Source organism: Rhinoraja longicauda, chromosome 32, assembly GCF_053455715.1.
Source record: "Rhinoraja longicauda isolate Sanriku21f chromosome 32, sRhiLon1.1, whole genome shotgun sequence".
Lineage (NCBI taxonomy): Eukaryota > Metazoa > Chordata > Chondrichthyes > Rajiformes > Arhynchobatidae > Rhinoraja > Rhinoraja longicauda.
This window is the reverse complement of record NC_135984.1, coordinates 28,407,709-28,432,810: the sequence shown is the minus strand read 5'-3', so window position 1 is coordinate 28,432,810 and position 25,102 is coordinate 28,407,709. Positions and strand designations below refer to the sequence as shown.

Below are 25,102 nucleotides of genomic sequence, written 5' to 3'. Positions count from 1 at the left end.
TGGACGTTATGGGCTGAATGGCCTGTTCCGGTGCTTAGTTTTAGTTTAGTCAAGAGTGTTTTACTGTCATATGTCCCAGACAGAACAATGAAATTCTTACTTGCAGCAGCACAACAGAATATGTATTTTGTCCTAGGACTCCTCCATTGTCAGAGTGAAGCTAAACGCAAAATTGGAGGAACAGCATCTCATATTTTGCCTGGGCAGCTCACAGCCCAGTGGGATGAATATTGATTTATCTAACTTCAGGTAGCCCAGCATTCCCTCTCTCTCTCTATCCCTCTCTTGCCCAAGTTGCACCAGCTTCTCGTTCTCACCCAACAAACAGCAAACAATGGCCTGATCCTTGACCATCGTTACGTTTTTGCATCTCTTTCATTCATTGTTCTCTATCTCTCTACATCATCGTCTATATCTCTCGTTTCCTTTATCCCTAACCAGTCTGAAGAAGGTTATCGACCCAAAAAGTCACCTATTCCTTCTCTCCAGAGATGCTGCCTGTCCCGTAGTTACTCAAGCTTTTTGTGTCTAGCTTCAGAATTTGTAAACAATATAATAAAATAGGAAAATAAAGTTCAGTATATATATATATATATATATATATAATATGCACACATATAAAAACAACAAATTATAAAAGTGCCAAAGGACAAACACAATGGTTTGGAGCCTGTTTGGAGGTTGTGGTGTTTAATTGGCTGATGACTGTAGGGACGAGGTTGTTCCTCAACCTGGATGTATGTGGGGAGTTAACGGGAAAGAGACTGCAGGAAAGGTCACGGAAACCTCCAGAAATAACAGGACAAAAAGTTTAAAAAGGGGGAAGAGAGTAAGGTCGGGTAAAATGGGGATGGGTGTGAGAGGTGGGGTGGCCAACACCAAATTGAAGGTGTTATATTTGGATGCACGTAGCGTATGGAACAAAGTGGATGAGCTTGCAGCACAGTTGGAAATTGGCTGGTGTGATGTTAGGGAGACTTGGCTGCAAGAGGATCGGAGCGGGGAACTGAATATTCAGGGTTTTACGTCCTATCAGAAAAACAGACAGGTGGGCAGAGGGGGGGGGGGGGTAGATCTGTTGGTAAGGAATTAAATTCAGTCCTTATTGAGGGATGACATGGGTTCAGAGGATGTAGAGTCATTGTGGATAGAGCTGAGAAATTGTAAGAGTAAAAAGACACTAATGGGAGTTGTTTAAAGGTCCCCAAACAGTAGTCAGGATATAAGGTACAAGTTACATTAGGAGATAAATTTGGCATGTGAAAAAAGGCAATGCTACCATGGTCATGGGAGATTTCAATATGCAGGTAGACTGGGTAAATAAGGTTGGTACTGGACCAAAAGAAAAGGAATTTGTAGAGTGCCTCCGAGATGAATTCTTAGAGCAGCTTGTACTGGAGCCAGCAGGGAAAAGGTAATTCTGGATTTTGTGTTGTGTGATGAACCGGATTTGATGAGGGAACTCAAGATAAAGGAACTATTAGGAGGTAGCGACTACAACATGATAAGCTTTCATCTGCAATTTGAGAGGGAGAAGGTGAAATCGGATGTGTTGGTATTGCAGTTGAGCAAAGCGGACTACAGAAACCTGTCTTTCATTTCACTGCACATCGTGTATGTGTATGTGACAAATAAATTTAAATTTGACTTGAGAGGCATGAGGGAGGAGCTGGCCAGAGTTGACAGGAAAAAGACACTAACTGGGATAACGGTGGAACAGCAATGGCAGGAATTTCTGGGAATAGATCTTTCTATTTCTGCGATCCCGTGCCTGGGATCGATGGATTTCACCATCGAGGAGCTCGCAATCTCAGGTAGCTCCAAATTGCAGAAGGTTCAACTAGCCCCGACCCGGGGTAGATTGCCCAGCACGGGAGGGGAGCTAAGGTTTCCCACCGGTTGCGGGAGCCAAAATCGTCCCGTCAACGGAAGGTTCAAGGTCCCCGACCACTGGAGGACAATGAAGGGAGAGGTTGAACTTTATTTGTCTTCCATCACAGTGAGGAATATGGACGAGTCACTATGGTGGATGTTCATGTTAAAATGTATTTTGTGTTCTGTTGCTTTTTATTGGTGTGACTGTATGGCAAAACAAATTCCTTGTATGGTACAAAACATACTTGGCTAATAAAGTATGATTATGATTGTGATGATTATGATTATGAATAATCTGGAAGATGCAGGATCTTTTAATTCCAAAGAGGAAGAAAGATTCTAGCGGGGAGAAAGAGGCGACTGTGGCTGACAAGGGATGTCAAGGACAGTATAAAACTAAAAGAGAAGGTATATAACATCGCAAAGATTAGTGGGAAGCCAGAGGATTGATGAGCTTTTAAAGAACAACAGAAGAAGGTAAAGGGCCAGTCCCACTTTAGGTGATTTTAAGGCGACTGCCGGTGACTAGGCTGTCGCTGACAGTTTGCCGGGATGTCGCGGGCATGATGGTGAGGAGTCTTCAATGTATCATAGTGGATCTCAGCGCGTCTCTGAGAAATCAACCGGATTGAAATTTCTCGGCGACAGCTGGCTTGTCGCCAGGTATCGTTGCTTATTGCGGGCGCTGTCGCACGCTGTCCCCAGGTTTGCTAGGTTGGATGCATTTAGAAGCACGTAATATTAAAATAAGTAAAGTCATTTGAAGATACCATAAAATGCGTGTTTAACCAATTTATTTACCGTCAGGACATTTGACAGGTAGATTGGAGACGACAGTTTGACGGTCAGGTAAGCGTGGGACTTTTTATGATGTTTATGGCCATCAGCGATTACATTTAAAGTAGGCTCCAAGCCCAGATACGCAACCCAGAAACCAGATATGCATCTCCCGTACATTTTCAAAGAATGCCCACACTCCGCACAAAAATCCACGTTTAAAATTAAATTTCCTAATACTGGAAGTCAATCCAGTTTATGCTTTGTTACCATGAAGCTTGGTTTTCAAGTAACCCAGGCAAGTTGTTATATTTAAAAATTCTCAAGTAATTACAGACTTGTCAGTGATTTCAGCGAAAATTAGGACGCCGGAGATGCATTGACAGCATGGGAACTTCGCGATGTTTCCGAAGACTCTAATCTCTACCTGACTTGGCATTGTCGTGGTCATTATCGTAGGGTAAAAGAAAATTTTGGCGATCTGCTACGACTTTGACAGTCGCCGGCAAAAAAATCGCCTAAGTTGGACAGGCCCTTAAAACTAAAAAGGCAATATCGGGAGAAAAGATGAAATACGAAGGTAAGCTAGCCAATAATATAAAAGAGTATAGCAAAGAATTTCTTCAGTAATATAAAGAGCGACCAAGAGGCAAGAGTGGACGTTGGACCACATGAGGATGATGCAGGGGAGTGATAATGGGGAATAAAGAAATGGCAGAGGAGCTGAATTACTTTTTTGCATCAGTCTTCACAGTGGAAGACACCAGCAACGTGCCTGAAATTCAAGAGTCAGCGGGTGGAAGTTAGTGGAGAGACAATTACTAGGGAGAAGGTGCTTGGGAAGCTGAAAGGGCTGTTGGTGGATAAGTCACTTGGACCAGATGGACTGCACCCTAGGGTTCTGAAAGAGGTGGCTTTGGAGATTGTGGAGGCATTGACAGTGATATTTCAAGAATCACTAGAGTCAGGAGAGGTCCCAGATGACTGGAAAATTGCCAATATTACCCCGCTGCACAAGAGGGGAGCAAAGCAGAGTAGTGGGAACTATAGGCCGGTTAGTCTGACTTCGGTGGTTGGTAAGATTTTAGAGTCCATTATAAAGGATGAGGTTACGCAGTACTTAGAAGTTCATTTCATCCAATAAACTGGTTGGCTGCCAGTGACTAGCGGAGTTCCGCAGGGGTCGGTGCTGGGGCCACTACTCTTCACGTTGTATATTAATGATTTGGACGAGGGGATTGAAGGCTTTGTGGCCAAGTTTATGGATGATACAAAAATAGGTGGAAGGGCAGGTAGTGTAGAGAAAGCAGGGACTCTGCAGAAGGACTTGGATAGGTTGGGAGAGTGGGCAGAGAAGTGGCAGATGGAATATAGTGTGGCAATGTGTGGAGTCATGCATTTATAGTAGGAACAAAGGCGTAGACTATTTTCTCAATGGGGAGAGAATCCTGAAATTGGAAGGGACTTGGGAGTGCCGGTGCAGTATTCCCAAAAATTTCATCTACAAGTCGAATCAGTAGTAAAGAAAGCAAACGCATTTATTTCCAGAGGGCTTGTATACAAAAACAGGGATGTAATGCTGAGACTCTATGAGGTGCTGGTCAGGCCACATTTGGAATATTGTGAGGAATTATGGGCATTATATCTGAGGAAAGATGTGCTGGCTCTGGAGAGGGTCCAGGGGAGGTTTACAAGAATGATCCCAGGAATGAGTGGGTTAGCATCTGGTGAGTATTTGTCGGCACTGGGCCTGTACTCGCTGGTGTTTAGAAGAATCAGGAGGGACTTCATTGAAACATCAGAATAGTGAAAGGCTTGGAGAGAGTGGATGTGGAAAGGGCGTTTCCACTAGTGGGAGAATCTAGGATTAGAGGTCATAGCCTCAGAATTAAGGACATTCTTTAAGGAAGGAGATGAGGATAAATTTATTTAGTCAGAGGGCGGTGAATCTGTGGAATTCTTTGCCACAGAAGGCTGAGGAAGTCGTCAGTGGATATTTTTAAGACAGAGATAGATAGATCTTGATTAGTACGGGTCCGAGGTTATGGGGAGAAGACAGGAGAATTGGGTTAGGAGGAAGAGATAGATCAGCCTTGATTGAATGGCGGAGTAGACGTGATGGGCCGAATGGCCTAATTCTGCTCCTATCACTTATGACCTTTTGAACTTATGACTCCTGTAAATGCCTTCGATGGTGGGGAGGTCAGTACCCGTGATGGACTAGGCAGTGCTCACCACTTATTGCAGTCTTCTTCAGTCCTGGGTATTGGTGCGACAGTCAATGTTCTACTTGGTTTGTGGGTGGCTGGAGGGTGGATTATGTAGTTTATTATCGGACCCACCCACGGGAGTCAGTCAAGTGGTGGTGATATTGGCTGGGGACAGGACACTGGCACTTGCTGCTTCGGCTAATGCATCTGGAAGGTTTTGTGGTGACGATGTTGGTGTTCGGAGGGCAGACTGAAGGCTCTCCATGTCGGAAGCACAATGGTTTGCAGGATCATTGATCAAAGACCGAGTTTGGTGTTGGGTTTGAGTTCCTGTGGGCTTTAGTTATGGGGAGTGGTTGGAGAGGCTGGAACTGTATTTTAGGAAGGAAGGAGTCTGGGATTGTTGTTGATGTGTGCAAGGTCAGGAGGGGCTTGGACACATTGAATAGTTACAGGTTTGTTTCCAGGGTGGAGGGTTCTTCAACTCAAGGCCAGAGGCTGAAGGTGAGAGGGGAAGGATTTAAGAGGATTCTCAGGAACAAATATTTCACTCAGAGGGTGGTCCATGTTTGGAACTGCCAGAGGAACCGATAGAAACAGATACAATTATGACTTTCAAAAGACATATGGACAGGTAGAGAGATGCTTGGCGGAGCACTGACCTGTAGCTAGGCTTATATAGAATGTGTAGGAAGGAACTGCATCTGCTGGTCTAACACAGGCTGTTCCAGCACAGTGACTGGGTATTAACCTGCCTGTGAGTGGCTCGTGTACTCAATACAGGACGGATTCTGTCTGCAACTACTCTCCGCCAGTCAGCCCACAGCCAGCAGCGGAGTGAGAGGCAGTGCAAACACAGCACTGAATCTACTCCACTGGTCAGGATGAGATTACAGGGACCCTGGGCCACAGACCCTGGTCTCAGCCTTGTCGTTGGAGAACAAAGAGCTGAGAAAATGGTCAGCAATATAAAATTATAAAAGCTAGATGCAGGAAAAAATGTTCCCAATGTTGGGGAAGTCCAGAACCGGGGGCCACAGTCTTAGAATAAAGGGGAGGCCATTTAAAACTGAGGTGAGAAGGAACTTTTTCAATCAGAGAGTTGTGAATTTGTAGAATTCTCTGCCATGGAGGGCAATGGAGGCCAATTCACTGGATGAATTTAAAAGAGAGTTAGATAGAGCTCTGGGGCTAGTGGAATCAAGGGATATGGGGAGAAGGCAGGCACGGGTTACTGATTGTGGATGATCAGCCATGATCACAATGAATGGTGGTGCTGGCTCGGGGCCGAATGGCCTTCTCCTGCACCTATTTTCGATGTCTATGTTTCTAGCCAAGAAGGTTGATGAGGACAAGGCCATAGATATTATCTGTATGGACTTCAGCAAGGCCTTAGAAATGGTTGTGCATGGTAGGGTGGTCTAGAACGTTAGATCCAATGGGATCTAGAGAGAGCTAGCGAACTGGATACAGAGATTAGGCAGCAGAGGGTGGAGGTGTAAGATTGTTTCTTGGGCTGTAGACGTGAGTGGTGTGCCTCAGGGATTGGTGCTGGGCCCATCCCGTTTGTGATTTATGTCAATAGTTTGGATGAGGATGTACAAGGAATAATGAGAAGATGGTTATCACAAAATACAGCAGGCTCTTGATCAGGTGGGCAAGTAGGCGGAGGGTGGCAAAAGGTGGGCAAGTAGGCGGAGGGTGGCAAAAGGTGGGCAAGTAGGCGGAGGGTGGCAAAAGGTGGGCAAGTAGGCGGAGGGTGGCAAAAGGTGGGCAAGTAGGCGGAGGGTGGCAAAAGGTGGGCAAGTAGGCGGAGGGTGGCAAAAGGTGGGCAAGTAGGCGGAGGGTGGCAAAAGGTGGGCAAGTAGGCGGAGGGTGGCAAAAGGTGGGCAAGTAGGCGGAGGGTGGCAAAAGGTGGGCAAGTAGGCGGAGGGTGGCAAAAGGTGGGCAAGTAGGCGGAGGGTGGCAAAAGGTGGGCAAGTAGGCGGAGGGTGGCAAAAGGTGGGCAAGTAGGCGGAGGGTGGCAAAAGGTGGGCAAGTAGGCGGAGGGTGGCAAAAGGTGGGCAAGTAGGCGGAGGGTGGCAAAAGGTGGGCAAGTAGGCGGAGGGTGGCAAAAGGTGGGCAAGTAGGCGGAGGGTGGCAAAAGGTGGGCAAGTAGGCGGAGGGTGGCAAAAGGTGGGCAAGTAGGCGGAGGGTGGCAAAAGGTGGGCAAGTAGGCGGAGGGTGGCAAAAGGTGGGCAAGTAGGCGGAGGGTGGCAAAAGGTGGGCAAGTAGGCGGAGGGTGGCAAAAGGTGGGCAAGTAGGCGGAGGGTGGCAAAAGGTGGGCAAGTAGGCGGAGGGTGGCAAAAGGTGGGCAAGTAGGCGGAGGGTGGCAAAAGGTGGGCAAGTAGGCGGAGGGTGGCAAAAGGTGGGCAAGTAGGCGGAGGGTGGCAAAAGGTGGGCAAGTAGGCGGAGGGTGGCAAAAGGTGGGCAAGTAGGCGGAGGGTGGCAAAAGGTGGGCAAGTAGGCGGAGGGTGGCAAAAGGTGGGCAAGTAGGCGGAGGGTGGCAAAAGGTGGGCAAGTAGGCGGAGGGTGGCAAAAGGTGGGCAAGTAGGCGGAGGGTGGCAAAAGGTGGGCAAGTAGGCGGAGGGTGGCAAAAGGTGGGCAAGTAGGCGGAGGGTGGCAAAAGGTGGGCAAGTAGGCGGAGGGTGGCAAAAGGTGGGCAAGTAGGCGGAGGGTGGCAAAAGGTGGGCAAGTAGGCGGAGGGTGGCAAAAGGTGGGCAAGTAGGCGGAGGGTGGCAAAAGGTGGGCAAGTAGGCGGAGGGTGGCAAAAGGTAGCACTTTAGAGAAGTGAAGTGTTGCATTTTTTGGAAATCAAGTCAGGGCAAGTCCTTCACAATGAATGGCAGGGCCCTGAGGAGTGTTGTTGGACAGAGGGATCTAGACGTAGAGGTGCAGGGATCCCTGAAAGTTACATCACAGGATGATGAAGGAGGATTATGAATTTGAGTTGTGAATTTGTGGAATTCTCTGCCACGGAGGGCAGTGGAGGCCAATTCACTGGATGAATTTAAAAGACAGTTAGTAGAGGTCTAGGGGCTAGTGGAATCGAGGGATATGGGGAGAAGGCAGGCACAGGTTACTGATCGTGGATGATCAGCCATGATCACAATGAATGGCGGTGCTGGCTCGAAGGGCCAAATGGCCTCCTCCTGTACCTATTTTCTAATTAGCCGCGCTGGAAAGGCACGACTCCAGTGAAGGGGTTCAGGGGGAATTGCCAGCGGTCCCCAACAAATACTGATAGTTGCGGCATCCCAGGTGAAGACTCTGACCAGAAGCTCTGACGGTCCATTCTCTACGACACTGCCTGACGGCTGGGTTCCCCCAGCACCTTGTTGTTTGCTCACTAACAGCATCTCTAACCAGAAATGTAACTGGACCATTGACAAAGATACTTGAAGCTGCTGGATATCCTGCAGGCTGCAGGTTCCCACTGACTAGCAGGACCCTTCACATGGCCGGCAGAGATGGCCGGCTCTCAGCGTACGTGAACAAGTGCAGCTCCAGGGACATTCGGGAGTCTGGCACCACACAGGGCCTCACCTTACACCTACGCCTTCCTCAACATAGACCATCACTGTCCCCAGTGCACCGGGCTGCAGGGACCACCTAGATGAAGCTTTGGGAAACCATGGCTTTGTTTAGCAGCTCCCCCATGTCCTCCACCCACCTAAAGGACGGCTGCACTGGGGGGACATTCACAAGCCTAGAGCCCACCTCAAACTAGACCCCACCTCAAGCCCAGACCCCACCTCAAACCCAGACCCTACCTCAAACTGGACCCCACCTCAAACTAGACCCCCACCTCAAAACTAGACCTCACCTCAAGCCCAGACCCCACCTCAAACTAGACCCCCACCTCAAACTAGACCCCCACCTCAAACTAGACCCCACCTCAAACTAGACCCCACCTCAAACTAGACCCCACCTCAAACTAGACCCCCACCTCAAACTAGACCCCCACCTCAAAACTAGACCTCACCTCAAGCCCAGACCCCACCTCAAACTAGACCCCACCTCAAACTAGACCCCACCTCACCCAGACCCCACCTCAAACTAGACCCCCACCTCAAACTAGACCCCCACCTCAAACTAGACCCCACCTCACCCAGACCCCACCTCAAGCCCAGACCCCACCTCAAACTGGACCCCACCTCAAGCCCAGACCCCACCTCATCTAGACCTCACCTCAAACTGGACCCCACCTCAACCTAGACCCCACCAAATGACCACATCCCTATTCCATCAGTGTCGATCAAACCTTAGTCCTTCCTGGTGAAGGACTGTGCTGATGGTGAATGGACATGAGGTGTTGACTTTATTTGCAGCACCTGATAAGAAAATAAAAACATATTCCCAATATATTTGGGGTTTGTAGGTGCTGTGACTTCTCAAAATGCAACAAATATAATAATTATTGTGAATAATTCAAATGTTTAGAGGGCACGACTTTAAGGTGAGAGGGGCAAAGTTTAAAGGAGATGTGTGGGGCAGGTTTTATACACAGAGGGTGGTAGGTGCCTGGAACAGGCTGACAGCGGGTAGTGGTGGAGGCAGGTATGATAGTGGTGTTTGAGAGATGTTTAGAGAGGCACATGGAAATGCAGGCAGATTATTTGAGCTTGCCACTATGTTGGGTTTGGACATTGTGGGCCGTGTTGCAGTGCTGGACCTGCTCTTTGTTTAGTCTAAGAATTTTAAAAAATCAAAATAAACTTTATTCAAGTAAAAAATATGTACAATACAGGATCTGTGCAAAAAATGTGTCCGACATTCATATCATATCATCATATCATATATATACAGCCGGAAACAGGCCTTTTCGGCCCTCCAAGTCCGTGCCGCCCAGCGATCCCCGTACATTAACACCATCCTACACCCACTAGGGACAATTTTTACATTTGCCCAGCCAATTAACCTACATACCTGTACGTCTTTGGAGTGTGGGAGGAAACCGAAGATCTCGGAGAAAACCCACGCAGGTCACGGGGAGAACGTACAAACTCCTTACAGTGCAGCACCCGTAGTCAGGATCGAACCTGAGTCTCCGGCGCTGCATTCGCTGTAAAGCAGCAACTCTACCGCTGCGCTACCGTGCCGCCCTCGGAAACAATCTCGGAAACTTTACATACATTCAATACTGTTTACACAAATCATACAATGTTTCCCCCCACCCTTGCCTGGTGTGAAATCCCTTCCCTTTGAGGGGCATCCCCACCCCACCCTGCCCCCCGATGTCCAGCAGTGGAAGGACCCTAGACTGCCACCCTCCCCCGAAGCATTGGCTACACCATTGCCTGCACCAAGCTTCAGTGCGTCCCTCAGCACGTACTCCTGCAGTCTGCAGCGGGCCAGTCGGCAACATTCCCCGACGGACAGCTCGCTCCGCTGGGAGGCCAACACAGGTCGGGCAGACCAAAGAGCGTCTTCCACCGAGTTGATGACCTTCCAGCAGCACTCGATGTCAGTCTCTGATGTGTCCCTTGGAACAGTCCATAGATCACAGAGTCCTCTGTGACGGAGCTATTCAGAATAAATCATGACAGGGTCCCTTGCAAACCTCTCCAGACTTTTTGCAACTCCACACTCTGCGAAGAGGTGGGCCACCGTCTCCTCTCCATAGCAACCGTCCCGAGGGCAGCGTGCACTGGTAGTGAGGTTCTGGCGGTGCAGGAAGGATCTGACTGGGAGGGCTTGCCTCACCGCCAGCCAAGCCAGGTCTTGGTGCTTGTTGGTGAGTTCTGGCGATGAGGCATTTTGCCAGACAAGCTGGGCTGTCTGTTCTGGGAACCACGCCACAGGATCCATGGAGTCATTCCCCTGCAGTGCCTGCAGGACGTTCCGTGCTGACCACTGCCCGATGGACTTGTGGTCAAAGAACTTTCCCGAACTATGGGTGGTGCGGCAATGTCCAGCTGACTGGCACATTGCGTGGCATCTGCGCCAGGCCCATCCTTCGCAACACCGGGGACAGGTAGAACCTCAGCAGGTAGTGGCACTTGGTGCCCACGTGCCTTGGCTCTACGCTCCGCCTGATGCAGCCACACACGAAGGCGGCCATCAAGATGAGGGTGACGTTGGGCACGCTTTCACCCCCGTTGTCTGCCGACTTGTGCATTGTGGCCCATCGCACCCGGTCCATCCTCCATTAATTTGGACTGCACTACAGATATTGATGTAGAGCAGTTGGATCCAATTCCTGATTCCCTCCCCAAAGCCCATTTTGGAGAGCACATCCATCATGTACGTGTGATATCCTGTGGAAGGCCTTCTCCTGGTCCAAGCTGACCAGGTAGTCTAAGATGCGGCAGCATGCTGCGTTCACACATTAACATTCACTGTACACCACAAGATGTATTAAATATAATTCACAGCCTAGGTCGGGCGGTCACGGGGGGGCATTGCATTCCCAGAAAACCCTCGGTGTGGTGACTTTCCGTTCTGTAAAGCCATATGATCTCTGCATACGACAAGTGTGGGCTGGAAATGAAATAAAAACTGACACACAAATTCCATGAAGCAAATTTTATTCCTGATCTCTGGCCAGCACGGTGGCGCAGCAGGAGAGCTACGCCAGAGACCCAGGTTCAATCCTGACTACGGACGCTGTCTGTACGGAGTTTGTACATTCTCCCTGTGACCTGCATGGGTTTTCGCCGGGATCTCCGGTTTCCTCCCACACTCCAAAGATGTACAGGTTTGTTGGCTAATTGGCTTTGGTAAAATTGTAAAATTATCCCTAGTGTGTGTAGGATAGTGTTAATTAGTGAGATTGTTGGTCGGTGCAGACTCGGTGGGCCGAAGGGCTTGTTTCCGCACTGTATCTCTAAACTAAACTAAACTAAATTTGTGGGTGACATGGAAGATAGAACAGTACAGCACAAGAACAGGCCCTTCAGCCCGCAATGTCTGTGCCGAACATGATGCCAAGACCATCACTTATCTACCTGCACCTCCCTCCATTCCCTGCATATTCATGTGCCAATCCAAAAGCCCTTTAAATGCTACTAATGCATCTGCTTCAACCCCCACACCACCCCGACCCTCACCCCCACCCCATCCCCACCCCGATCCCATCCCGAACCCGACCTTCGCCCCACCCCCATCCCACCCCCACCCATACCCCCATGCCCATCCCCACCCAAACCACACCCACCCCTCCACCCCCACCCCCACCCCCACCCCCACCCCCACCCCTCCACCCCCTGTGGACATTGGCGGACCGAGCGCAGGTGTTTGCCGAAATAGTTCCCAAGTCTATGCTTGGCCTCTCTAATGTATAGGAGGCCACATCGGGAACATTGGATGTGGTAGCTGAGGTTAGAGGAGGTGCACATGAACATCTGTCTCACCTGGAAGGCTGCTGGGGTCGCTGGATGGAGGCGATGGGGGAGGTACAGGGACAGGTGTTACGGGGATTACAGAGGCATGAGGCAGGAGCTGGCCAAAATTGACTGGAAGGAGGCCCTAGCAGGGAAGACGGTAGAACAGCAATGGCAGGTATTCCTGGGAATAATGCAGAGGTTGCAGGATCAATTTATTCCAAAGAGGTGGAAAGACTCTAAGGGGGGTAAGAGACACCTGTGGCTGACAAGGGAAGTCAGGGACAGCATAAAAATTAAGGAGAGGAAGTATAACATAGCAAAGAAGAGTGGGAAGACAGAGGATTGGGACTCTTTTAAAGAGCAACAAAAGTTAACTAAAAAGGCAATACGGGGAGAAAAGATGAGGTACGAGGGTAAACTAGCCAATAATATAAAGGAGGATAGCAAAAGTTTTTTTAGGTACGTGAAGAGGAAAAAAATAGTCAAGGCAAATGTAGGTCCCTTGAAGACAGAAGCAGGGGAATTTATTATGGGGAACAAAGAAATGGCAGACGAGTTAAACCGTTACTTTGGATCTGTCTTCATTGAGGAAGATACACACAATCTCCCAAATGTTCTAGGGGCCGGAGAACCTAGGGTGATGGAGGAACTGAAAGAAATCCACATTAGGCAGGAAATGGTTTTGGGTAGACTGATGGGACTGAAGGCTGATAAATCCCCAGGACCTGATGGTCTGCATCCCAGGGTACTTAAGGAGGTGGCTCTAGAAATAGTGGAAGCATTGGAGATCATTTTTCAATATTCTATAGATTCAGGATCAGTTCCTGTGGATTGGAGGATAGCAAATGTTATCCCACTTTTTAAGAAGGGAGGGAGAGAGAAAACGGGTAATTATAGACCAGTTAGTCTGACATCAGTGGTGGGGAAGATGCTGGAGTCAATTATAAAAGACGAAATTGCTGAGCATTTGGATAGCAGTAACAGGATCATTCCGAGTCAGCATGGATTTACAAAGGGGAAATCATGCTTGACAAATCTACTGGAATTTTTTGAGGATGTAACTACGAAAATTGACAGGGGAGAGTCAGTGGATGTGGTGTACTTCGACTTTCAGAAAGCCTTCGACAGGTCCCACATAGGAGATTAGTGGGCAAAATTAGGGCACATGGTATTGGGGGTAGGGTACTGACATGGATAGAAAATTGGTTGACAGACAGAAAGCAAAGAGTGGGGATAAATGGGTCCCTTTCGGAATGGGAGGCAGTGACCAGTGGGGTACCGCAAGGTTCGGTGCTGGGACCCCAGCTATTTACGATATACATTAATAATAATAATAATAATACATTTTATTTATATAGCGCTTTTCATATACTCAAAGACGCTTTACAGAGATTTTGAGAACATAGGGAAATTAATAAATAGATAAATAAGTAAATAAATAAATGAACAGAGAAAGGAGACAGTAGGTGAGGTGACCTTCAGTGGTTGAAGGCAGTACTGAACAGGTGAGACTTCAGTGATGTTTTGAATGTGGTGAGTGTGGGGGAGTCTCTAACGGTTTGGGGTAGTGAGTTCCATAGGGTGGGAGCAGCGATGGAGAAAGCCCTGTCCCCCCAGGATCTGAGTTTAGTCCGGATGTGGGGGGATAGGAGATTGGCAGCGGCAGAGCGGAGGGTGCAGGTGGGAGTGTGCCTGTGGAGGAGGTCGGTCAGGTAGGATGGGGCCAGGTTATGGAGGGCTTTGTAGGTTATGAGGAGGATTTTGTACTGGATTCTCTGGGGGATGGGGAGCCAGTGGAGTTTATAAAGGACGGGGGTGATATGGTCACGGATCGAGGTGTGTGTGAGTAGACGGGCAGCGGAGTTTTGAATGTAGTGAAGTTTATTGATGATTTTTGAGGGTGCGCCATAGAGGAGGCTGTTGCAGTAGTCCAGACGGGAGGTGATGAAGGCGTGGATGAGGGTTTCTGCAGCTGTGGAGGAGATGGATGGACGGAGACTTAGACGAAGGGATTAAAAGTACCATTAGCAAATTTGCAGATGATACTAAGCTGGGGGGTAGTGTGAATTGTGAGGAAGATGCAATAAGGCTGCAGGGTGACTTGGACAGGTTGTGTGAGTGGGCGGATACATGGCAGATGCAGTTTAATGTAGATAAGTGTGAGGTTATTCACTTTGGAAGTAAGAATAGAAAGGCAGATTATTATCTGAATGGTGTCAAATTAGGAGGAGGGGGAGTTCAACGAGATCTGGGTGTCCTAGTGCATCAGTCAATGAAAGGAAGCATGCAGGTACAGCAGGCAGTGAAGAAAGCCAATGGAATGTTGGCCTTCATAACAAGAGGAGTTGAGTATAGGAGCAAAGAGGTCCTTCTACAGTTGTACCGGGCCTTGGTGAGACCGCACCTGGAGTACTGTGTGCAGTTTTGGTCTCCAAATTTGAGGAAGGATATTCTTGCTATGGAGGGCGTGCAGCGTAGGTTCACTAGGTTAATTCCCGGAATGGCGGGACTGTCGTATGTTGAAAGGCTGGAGCGATTGGGCTTGTATACACTGGAATTTAGAAGGATGAGGGGGGATCTTATTGAAACATATAAGATAATTAGGGGATTAGACACATTAGAGGCAGGAAACATGTTCCCAATGTTGGGGGGTCCAGAACAAGGGGCCACAGTTTAAGAATAAGGGGTAGGCCATTTAGAACGGAGATGAGGAAGAACTTTTTCAGTCAGAGAGTGGTGAAGGTGTGGAATTCTCTGCCTCAGAAGGCAGTGGAGGCCAGTTCGTTGGATGCTTTCAAGAGAGAGCTGGATAGAGCTCTTAAGGATAGCGGAGTGAGGGGGTATGGGGAGAAGGCAGGAACGGGGTACTGATTGAGAGTGATCAGCCATGATCACATTGAATGGCGGCGCTGGCTCGAAGGGCTGAATGGCCTACTCCTGCACCTATTGTCTATTGTCTATTGTCTTATTTGTTTCTTATTTCATTTTATGGCTAATTCCTTGCCCAACAGAAATCTACAATTCCACCCCATGTTTACCAGCTGTTCTTTGGCGGTGGGGGGAGGGGGAGTTGTTACCCACTCTACCAGGAACTGTGCCAATATTTCCTGAACAGTTTAGCCCCAGTTTCAAAATGATGTTCATGGTTTTGCAAATATAAGCATTGTTGCCCTCTTCCTCCCCACCCAGTCTAGGTCTTCAATCAGCCTAGGTGTGTTAGATATCTTTGCAAGGTTACAGGTTAATGTGCTGAGGCCTGATGAGATGTATCACAGTGGCCACAGTGGGAGATCAGGGAGGGAGCCGTAGCAGGGGTGTGTAAATCACTGCCGGTCACAGCCCACTGGGGGCAGCAAATGTGGTGTCCTTAATCAGAGAACCAATGGGGATAACCCTGGTAACAACCAACCAGTAGCCAACATGATCTTGTTAAAGGGAGATCCCATCTCATCAATTTGAGTGAATTTTTCAAAGGACTGTCAAAATGAGTTGGTGCACGCAGTGCAGTTGATGTTTTCGATTTAGCTTTAGAGGTACGCTGTGGAAACAGGCTCATCAGCCCACTGAGTTCACGCCGACCAGAGATTACCCGTACACTCGTTCTATTCTACACACGAGGGACAATTTACAGAAGCCAATTAACCAACAAATTTACAAGTTTTTGGATATTAGTAAGGTTTTCGACAAGAACATTGAGATTGAGAACCTCATGTCCTGGTGTCGGGACAACAACCTTTCTCTCTATGTCATTTGTCAACCTTTCTCTCAATGTATCTTGAAATTAATGTCGGAAGTATGATGAGTAATTTGCAGGTAACATGAGAGTTGGTGGTGTGGATGGGAGGCTAGTTACAGGATGATATTGATAGTTGCTAACGTGGGCCTAGCAATAGCAGATGGAATTAATCCTGATGAGTGTGAGATGATCCACTTATGGAGGTCCCAAAATGGCAGCACATACACAATGAATGGGAGGAGATTTAGAGGTGATCTGAGGAAGAATCTTTCAGCCAGAGGATGGCTAGATTGTGGAATGCATTGCCTGATACATGAATGAATGAATGAATGAATGAATGAATGAATGAATGAATGAACGAATGAATAAGTTTATTGGCCAAGTATGCAGATACAAGGAATGTGCCTTGGTGTTCCGCTCACAAATGACAACACAAACATACAGTTAACAATTAAGAATAAAGCATAAACACATCAAAACAATAAGGATACACCATTACGGTCTAAACATGTGGGTGAATATAAACCAGAGCAAAAAAGAGTCTACAGACTTTGGTTACTGAGTAGAACTAACACTCGTGGAAAAAAGCTGTTTTTATGTATGGCTGTGGCTGCTTTGACATTCCGGAGTCGCCTTCCAGAGGGAAGTGCTTCAAAGAGTTTGTGGCCAGGGTGAGAGGGGTCAGAGATGATCTTGCCCGCTCGCTTCCTGCCCCTTGCAGTGTACAGTTCGTCAATGGGGGGAAGGTTGCAGCCAACAACCTTCTCAGCTGTGCGAACGATCCGTTGCAGCCTCCGGATGTCGTGCTTGGTGGCTGAGCCAAAGCAGACCATGATGGAGAAGGTGAGGATGGACTCAATGATAGCAGTATAGAATTGGACCATCATTGCCTGTGGCAGATTGTGTTTCTTCAGTTGCCGCAGGAAGTACATCCTCTGGTGGGAGACCACCTGAATCACTGAGTCATTGAGTCAGACAGCAGATATAGGCCCTTCAGCCCACCAGGCCCATGCTGACCATCCATTACCCACTGACACTACCCCATCTACCCACATTGTCCAGAGTCTACAATGACCCACCTGGACCGGGACTATTCAAGTGCTCGTCCAGATGCTTGTTAAATGTTGTGAGAGGCCACCACCACCACCCAGGTACTTGTTCCAGGTTCCAACCATCTCCATAGATTCCCACTAAACCTCTTCCGCTTCTTCTATGTCTGCCATCTGACTCCATTACTCCTTGGAGATTCAGATGCTCATCCTCTAGTTTTTCATACAATTGTTATGGATTTTTCCAGCTCGGACCGACTTCCGAACATCCTCGAGAGGGAAGGTGAGCAGCCAGAAGTAGTTGAGCACGTGGGCACGAACGACGTCAGGAAAAAGAGGAAAGAGATTTTGCAACGTGAGTTTAGCAAATTAGGAAGAAGACTGAAAAGCAGGACTTCCAGGGTGGTTATCTCTGGATTGCTTCCTGTACCTCGTGCTGGTGAGGGCAGGAACAGGGAGATAGGGGAAATGAATGTATGGCTGTGGGGCTGGTGCAGGGAGCAGGGATTTAGATTTATAGACCACTGGGACCTCTTCTGGGGTACGGGTGACCTGTACAAAAGGGACGGGTATTCCTTAACTGGAGGGGGACCAACATTCTGGCAGGCAGGTTTGCTAGTGCTGCACAGGAGGGTTTAAACTAAATAGCGGGGGGGAGGGGTTGACAAATTGGGAGTATAAAGATGGGGTTAAAGGGGAGGAGAGTACAGGAAAAGTTACGAAAGACACCCGAATTAATAGGACGGAAAGTTCAAGAAAGGATAAGAGAGTACGGTCAGGTGAAATAGGAACCGGTGTGAGAGGGGAGATGAATACCGAATTAAAAGTGTTATATATGAATGCGCGAAGTATAAGAAATAAAGTGGATGAGCTTGAGGTTCAGTTCGAAATTGGTAAGTATGATGTTGTGGCTAGGGGGCGCTGCACGATGGCTGCCTCGCCTACAGTCTGTCTGTCCTTTTCAAACTCTTTTTGTTATTTTTTGGTAAGTTTCAAAAGTTTGTGTAAATGTTCTCTGGTTTGCTTTATGTGGGGGGTGGGGGAGGGGGTCGGGGGAAACTTTTGTTTCAATCTCTTACCTTGCTGGAGATGCGATTGTTTTCTGGATCGTATCTCTGGTCGCTCTGCGGCCTAACATCACGGAGCTGGCGGCCTTGCCTGGGACTGACTTTGAGTCCCCGCGGGGGCGTGGACTTATCATCTGAGCCTACGACCCCTTACCTGGGATCGACGCTCCAATGCAGCCTGCGGTCTTTAACATCAGGAGCTCGCAGTATTGGGTTGAGACCGGTCGGGAGCTCCAAAAGCTGCACGAGGTTCGAATGGTCCCGACCCGGGGTAGATCACCGGCGCGGGGAGTTGAGATCCCCCCGATGAAGGAGCTTGATCGCCACGATGAGGAAGGCTCGCCCCCGGCTATGGGATTAAGATCGTCCTGTCAACGGAAGGTTAGAGCCCCCGACCGCTGGAGGACAATGAAGGGAGAGATTGAACTGTTTTTTCACCTTCTATCACAGTGAGGAATGTGAAGGAGTCACTGTGGTGGATGTTCATGTTAAAATGTATTTTGTGTGTCCTGTTGCTTTTTATTGTTATGACTGCATGGCAAATTAGGTTCCTCGTATGTTGCAAAACATACTTGGCTAATAAAGTTTTATAGTAATTGTGATTGTGATTACAGAGACGTGGCTGCAAGAGGACCAGGGCTGGGAACTAAATATTCAGGGGTATACGACCTATCGAAAAGTCAGGCAAGTGGGCAGAGGAGGTGGGGTGGCTCTGTTGGTAAGGAATGAAATTCAGTTCCTTGCGATGGGTGACATAGAATCAGAAGATGTAGAGTCATTGTGGATTGAACTGAGAAATTGTAAGAGTAAAAAGACCCTAATGGGAGTTATCTACAGGCCCCCAAACAGTAGCCTGGAGATAGGGTGCAAGTTGCATCCAGAGCTACGATTGGCATGTCACAAATGTAATGCTACGGTGGTTATGGGAGATTTCAACATGCAGGTAGACTGGGAAAATCAGGCTGGAACTGGACCCTAAAAAGGGTGTTTGTGGAGTGCCTCTGATATGGATTCTTAGAGCAGCTTGTACTGGAGCCTACCAGGGAGAAGGCAATTCTGGATTTACTGTTGTGTAAAGAAACGGATTTGATAAGGGAACTCAAGATAAAGGAACCATTAGGAGGTTGTGACCATAATATGATAAGTTTTAATCTGCAATTTGAGAGGGAGAAGGTAAAATCAGAAGTGAACAATTGCAATTGCAAATATTGCAATTGAACAAAGAGCACTATGGAGGCATGAGGGAGGAGCTGGCAAAAGTTGACTGAAAGGGGACCATAGCTGGGATGACGGTAGAACAGCAATCATAATCATAATCAACATACGAGGAATTTGATTTGTCATACCAATAAAAAGCAACAAAACATACAAAATACATTTTAACATAAACATCCACGTCAATGACTCTCCCACATTCCTCACTGTGACGGAAGGCAAAATGGCAGGTATTTCTAGGAATAATACAGAAGGTGCAGGATCAGTTCATTCCAAAGAGGAAGAAAGACTTTAAGGGGTGACCGTGGCTGACTGGGGAAATCTAGGACAGTATAAAAATAAAAGAGAAGTATAACATAGCAAAGATTAGCGGAAAGCCAGAGGATTGGGATCCCACTTTTAAAGATCAACAGTAGATAACTAAAAAGGCAATACGGGGAGAAAAGATGAGGTACAAAGGTAAGCTCGCCAAGAATATAAAGGAGGATAGTAAAAGCTTCATTAGGGATATGAAGAAAAATGTGGGTCCCTTGAAAACACAAACAGGTGAATTTATTATTATGGGGAACAAGGAAATGGCAGACAAGTTGAACAGGTACTTTGGTTCTGTCTTCACTAAGGAAAACACAAACAATCGCCCAGATGTACTGGTGGCCAGAGGTGCTAGGGTGACGGAGGAACTGAAGGAAATCCACATTAGTCAGGAAATGGTGTTGGGTTGACTGATTAGACTGAACGGCTGATAAATCCCCAGGGCCTGATGGTCTGCATCCCAGAGCACTCAAGGAGGTGGCTCTACAAACCGTGGATGCATTGGTGATCATTTTCCAATGTTCTATAGATTCTGGATCAGTTCCTGTGGATTGGAGGGTACCTAATGTTATCCCACTTTTTAAGAAAGGAGGGAGAGAGAAAGCAGGGAATTATAGACCAGTTAGCCTGACATCGGTGGTGGGGAAGATGCTGGAGTCGATTATTAAAGATGTAATAGCGGTGCATTGGATAGCAGTAACAGGATCGGTCCAAGTCAGCATGGATTTACGATGGGGAAATCATGCTTGACAAATCTTCTGGAAATTTTTGAGGATATAACAAGTAAAATCGACTAAGGGAGAGCCAGTGGATGTAGTGTACCTGGACTTTCAGAAAGCCTTTGATAAGGTCCCACACAGAAGATTAGTGGGCAAAATTAGAGCACATGGTATTGGGGGTAGGGTGCTGACATGGATAGAGAACTGGTTGGCAGACAGGAAACAAAGAGTAAGGATTAACGAGTCACTTTCAGAATGGCAGGCAGTGACTAGTGGGGTGCCGCAAGGCTCGGTGCTGGGACCTCTTGCATTCCACAGTGTCCTTGGATATATCTGATCAGTCCCAGGAGATTAAGCTACCTTCAACCTTCAATATCTCCTTTAACTGCCCCTAGTTCCTCAGTCTTCACGTCTTTCTCTGTGGTAAAAACTGAGGAGAAATATTCACTGTGGACCTTGCTCACCTCCAGCGGCTCCACGCAGAGATGGTCATTTCTCAGGGATGCTATTCGCTCTCTGGTTAGTCTTTCTTTGTTAATATAAAATCTCTGGATCCTCCTTAATCTTTTCTGATAGAGATATTTCCTGCGCTCTTTGGCCCTCGTGATTTGCCCCTCATTCAGAGGAAAGCAAAAGTTATATAAAGAGTAAGAAAGAAGCAAGCGTGGACATTGGACCACATGAGGATGATGCAGGAGAAGTGATAATGGGGAATAAAGAAATGGCAGAGGAGTTGAAATTACTTTTTTGCATCAGTCTTCACAGTGGAAGACACCAGCAACGTGCCTGAAATTCAAGAGAGTCAGGGGGTGGAAGTTAGTGGAGAGACAATTACTAGGGAGAAGGTGCTTGGGAAGCTGAAAGGGCTGATGGTGGATAAGTCACCTGGGCCAGATGGACTGCACCCTAGGGTTCTGAAAGAGGTGGCTTTGGAGATTGTGGAGGCATCGACAGTGATATTTCAAGAATCACTAGAGACAGGAGAGGTCCCAGATGACTGGAAAATTGCCAATATTACCCCGCTGCACAAGAGGGGAGCAAAGCAGAGTAGTGGGAACTATAGGCCGGTTAGTCTGACTTCGGTGGTTGGTAAGATTTTAGAGTCCATTATAAAGGATGAGGTTACATAGTACATAGAAGTTCACGATAAAATAGCCCAAAGTCAGCATGGCTTTGTGAAGGGGAGGTCTTGCCTGACAAATTTGCTGGAATTCTTTGAAGAAGTAAATAGCAGGACAAAGGAGAGGCAGTAGATGTTGTTTACCTAGATTTTCAGAAAGCCTTTGATAAGGTGCCACATGGGAGGCTGCTAAGGAAGATGAGAGCCCAAGGTATCAAAGGGCAGATACTGGCATGGACAGCAAGCTGGCTGGATGGCAGAAGGCAAAGAGTGGCAATAAAGGGGCCTTTTTCTGGTTGGCTGCCAGTGACTAGCAGAAGGACATGGGACTGCTAGTGCAGGATTCCCAAAACGTTAATCTGCAAGTCGAATCAGTAGTAAAGAAAGTAAATGCAGTGCTAGTATTTATTTTAAGAGGGCTTACATACAAATCCAGGGATGGTCATAGCCTCAGAATGAAAAAAACATTATTTTAGGAAGGAGATTAGGACCTTCTTTAGTCAGAGGGTGGTGAATCTGTGGAATTCTTTGCCACAGAAAGCTGTGGTGGCAAAGTCAGTGAATATATTTAAGGCAGAGATAGATAGATTCTTGATTAGTACGGGTGTCAGCGGTTATTGGGAGAAGGCAGGAGAATGGGGTTAGGAGGGAGAGCTGTAATTGAATGGGGGAGTAGACTCGATGGGCCAAATGGCCTAATTCTGCTCCTATCTCTTATGATCTATGATTTTATGATCATTCCCCTAACCTCCTCCAGGGATACACTTAATCCTATCTGCCTAAACCTGGCCCATGCCTTCTTTCTCCTGGCCAGAGCCTCAACTTCTCATCATCCAGGGTTCCTTACTCCCTCCACTCTACCCCCTTGCCCAATCTACCCCCCTTGCCCACTCTACCCCCCCTTGCCCACTCTACCCCCCCTTGCCCACTCTACCCCCCCCCTTGCCTACTCTACCCCCCCTGCCCACTCTGCCCCCGCCTTGCCCTCCACTACCCCCCCTTGCCCACTCTACTCCCCCTTGCCCACTCTACCCCCCCTTGCCCACTCTACCCCCCCTTGCCCACTCTACCCCCCCTTGCCCACTCTACCCCACCTTGCCCACTCTACCCCGCCTTGCCCTCCACTACCCCCGCCTTTCCCACTCTACCCCCGCCTTACCCTCCACTTGCCCACTCTACCCCCCCTTGCCTACTCTACCCCCCCTGCCCACTCTGCCCCCGCCTTGCCCTCCACTACCCCCGCCTTGCCCTCCACTCTACCCCCGCCTTGCCCTCCACTCTACCCCCGCCTTGCCCTCCACTCTACCCCCGCCTTGCCCTCCACTCTACCCCCGCCTTGCCCTCCACTCTACCCCTGCCTTGCCCTCCACTCTACCCCTGCCTTGCCCTCCACTCTACCCCCGCCTTGCCCTCCACTCTACCCCCGCCTTGCCCTCCACTCTCACTTTAATGTTGTTCCGAGTCCCAGCGCGTCCCGTTTCGCACCGTGGGCTTGGCTTGTGTTGCAACGTGCTGGGTGCAAGACTTGGTCTTTGATGTGGTGAAGCGTGCAGCCAATGGGGCAGGGCACGTTGGCGCAGTGCTGTGGAAAGTGCATTTATCGTGGGCTGTGTGTCCATAAATATCTGCCTCGCTCCACAGAGTCTCCGCGGTCTGGGTACTGTACTCTCTAATCTCCCCGCTCCTCTGTGTTTAGGCTCGGGCTGGCCTGGTTAACATGACATATTCTCTGAGTGGGTAGGAATGTCGCATCGGCCTCTCCTTCTGTACTCGGTCCCAACAAATACCAGTTGCTTCTTGGCACCAGGAGCCTGTCATTAGCTCTCGCCCAGCCCAGCTTCCTATATAATCCCCAGCTCACACCAATCCTATATTTTGATCCCTGTCCTGGGAATCGTTTACTTCAAACAGAGCGGGATAACGGCGCACCCTGACTGTCCGAGAGAGAGTCGCTGGGTCTTTCAGCTGTCGGGACCCCCTCTCTCTCTCTCTCCCCCGTGTATCGGGACCCGCTCTCTCCCCCGTGTCAGGACCCCCTCTCTGTGTCGGGACCCCCTCTCTCTCTCTCTCTCTCTCTCTCTCCCCCGTGTCAGGGCACTCTCTCTCTCTCTCCCCCGTGTATCGGGACCCCCTCTCTGTGTCGGGACCCCCTCTCTCTCTCTCTCCCCCGTGTATCGGGACCCCCTCTCTCTCCCCCGTGTGTCGGACCCTCTCTCTGTGTCGGGACCCCCTCTCTCTCTCTCTCCCCCGTGTCAGGACCCCCTCTCTGTGTCGGGACCCCCTCTCTCTCTCTCTCTCTCTCTCCCCCGTGTCAGGGCACTCTCTCTCTCTCTCCCCCGTGTATCGGGACCCCCTCTCTCTCCCCCGTGTGTCGGACCCTCTCTCTGTGTCGGGACCCCCTCTCCCTCTCTCTCCCCCGTGTATCGGGACCCCCTCTCTCTCCCCCGTGTATCGGGACCCCCTCTCTCTCCCCCGTGTGTCGGACCCTCTCTCTGTGTCGGGACCCCCTCTCTCTCTCTCTCTCTCTCTCCCCCGTGTATCGGGACCCCCTCTCTCTCCCCCGTGTATCGGGACCCTCTCTCTGTGTCGGGACCCCCTCTCCCTCTCTCTCTGTCCCGAGTCTCCTCCTCGCCGCCGCTGGTTCCCGCAACATGTCGATCGCCAGCATCGCTACTGAGTTCATTCTGTCCGACTCTCTGATCCGGGAAGTGCATGATTCTCGGGCCAAGGGGCTTCGCCTGGAACTGCCCAGCGACCGGGTGATCAAGTTTATCTCCGTGGGACTTCCGCTGCTCCTGGTCTCAGCGGCGCTGGCCAAGGAAATCTCTCTGCGTGAGTGAATGTGCCCGGTGCCACTCACTGTCTGACACATTGATCCGTTACTAACTCACGGGGCCCTGGCTCGCTAATGGCCAACTGGAGTTCACGTCTAGTAAACACTGTTTGATTAAGGATTAAATTATGTAATGTAATGTAGTGCTGCTGCTTGCTAAATGTATGTTAATAGTTCATCAAGAACCAGCCGATGCTGCTTTACAAACTAATACAGAGTGCTGGAGTAACTCAGGCAGCGTCTCTGCAGAACATGGATGGGCTGGACCCCCCCCCCTTCCGCTGACTGATTAGTCGGGGGTTGATTATTTATGTGCAGGAAGGAACTGCAGATGCTGATTTACGTCTAAGATAGACACAAAATGCTGGAGTAACTCAGCGGGACAGGCAGCATCTCTGGAGAGGAGGAGTGGGTGACATTTCGGATCGTTTCGCTGAACACCTCCGCTCAGTCCGCCTAAACCAACCTGATCTCCCGGTGGCTCAGCACTTTAATTCCCCCTCCCATTCCCACACTGACCTTTCTGTCCTGGGCCTCCTCCATTGTCAGAGTGAGGCCCACCGCAAATTGGAGAAACAGCACCTCATATTTCGCTTGGGCAGCTTACACCCCAACGGTATGAACATTAACTTCTCTAACTTTGCTTGCATTCCCTCCCCCCCTCTTCCCAGTTCTCTAGCCAGGCTGACTGTCCCTGATTACATTTTATCTCTGTTTGATTTGTTGTCATCATCTCACAGTTAACACGGATCTATCCTACATTTTCCTTGATCTCATCTATTTTGATCTCTTACACTTCTCTATCTCCTAGTCTCCCTCTCC

General features: G+C 48.9%; 1 protein-coding gene across 1 annotated transcript in view; it reads left to right on the top strand.

Annotated features, from left to right (window-relative positions):
• The first annotated feature begins 24,098 nt into the window (after nucleotides 1–24,098).
• Nucleotides 24,099–25,102, top strand: part of LOC144608725 (pannexin-3-like) — a 38,729-nt gene continuing 37,725 nt past the window's right edge. The window contains exon 1 of the mRNA XM_078426756.1: nucleotides 24,099–24,279. Within this exon, the coding sequence (XP_078282882.1) occupies nucleotides 24,099–24,279 (181 nt within the window). The remainder of the gene's footprint in view (nucleotides 24,280–25,102) is intronic.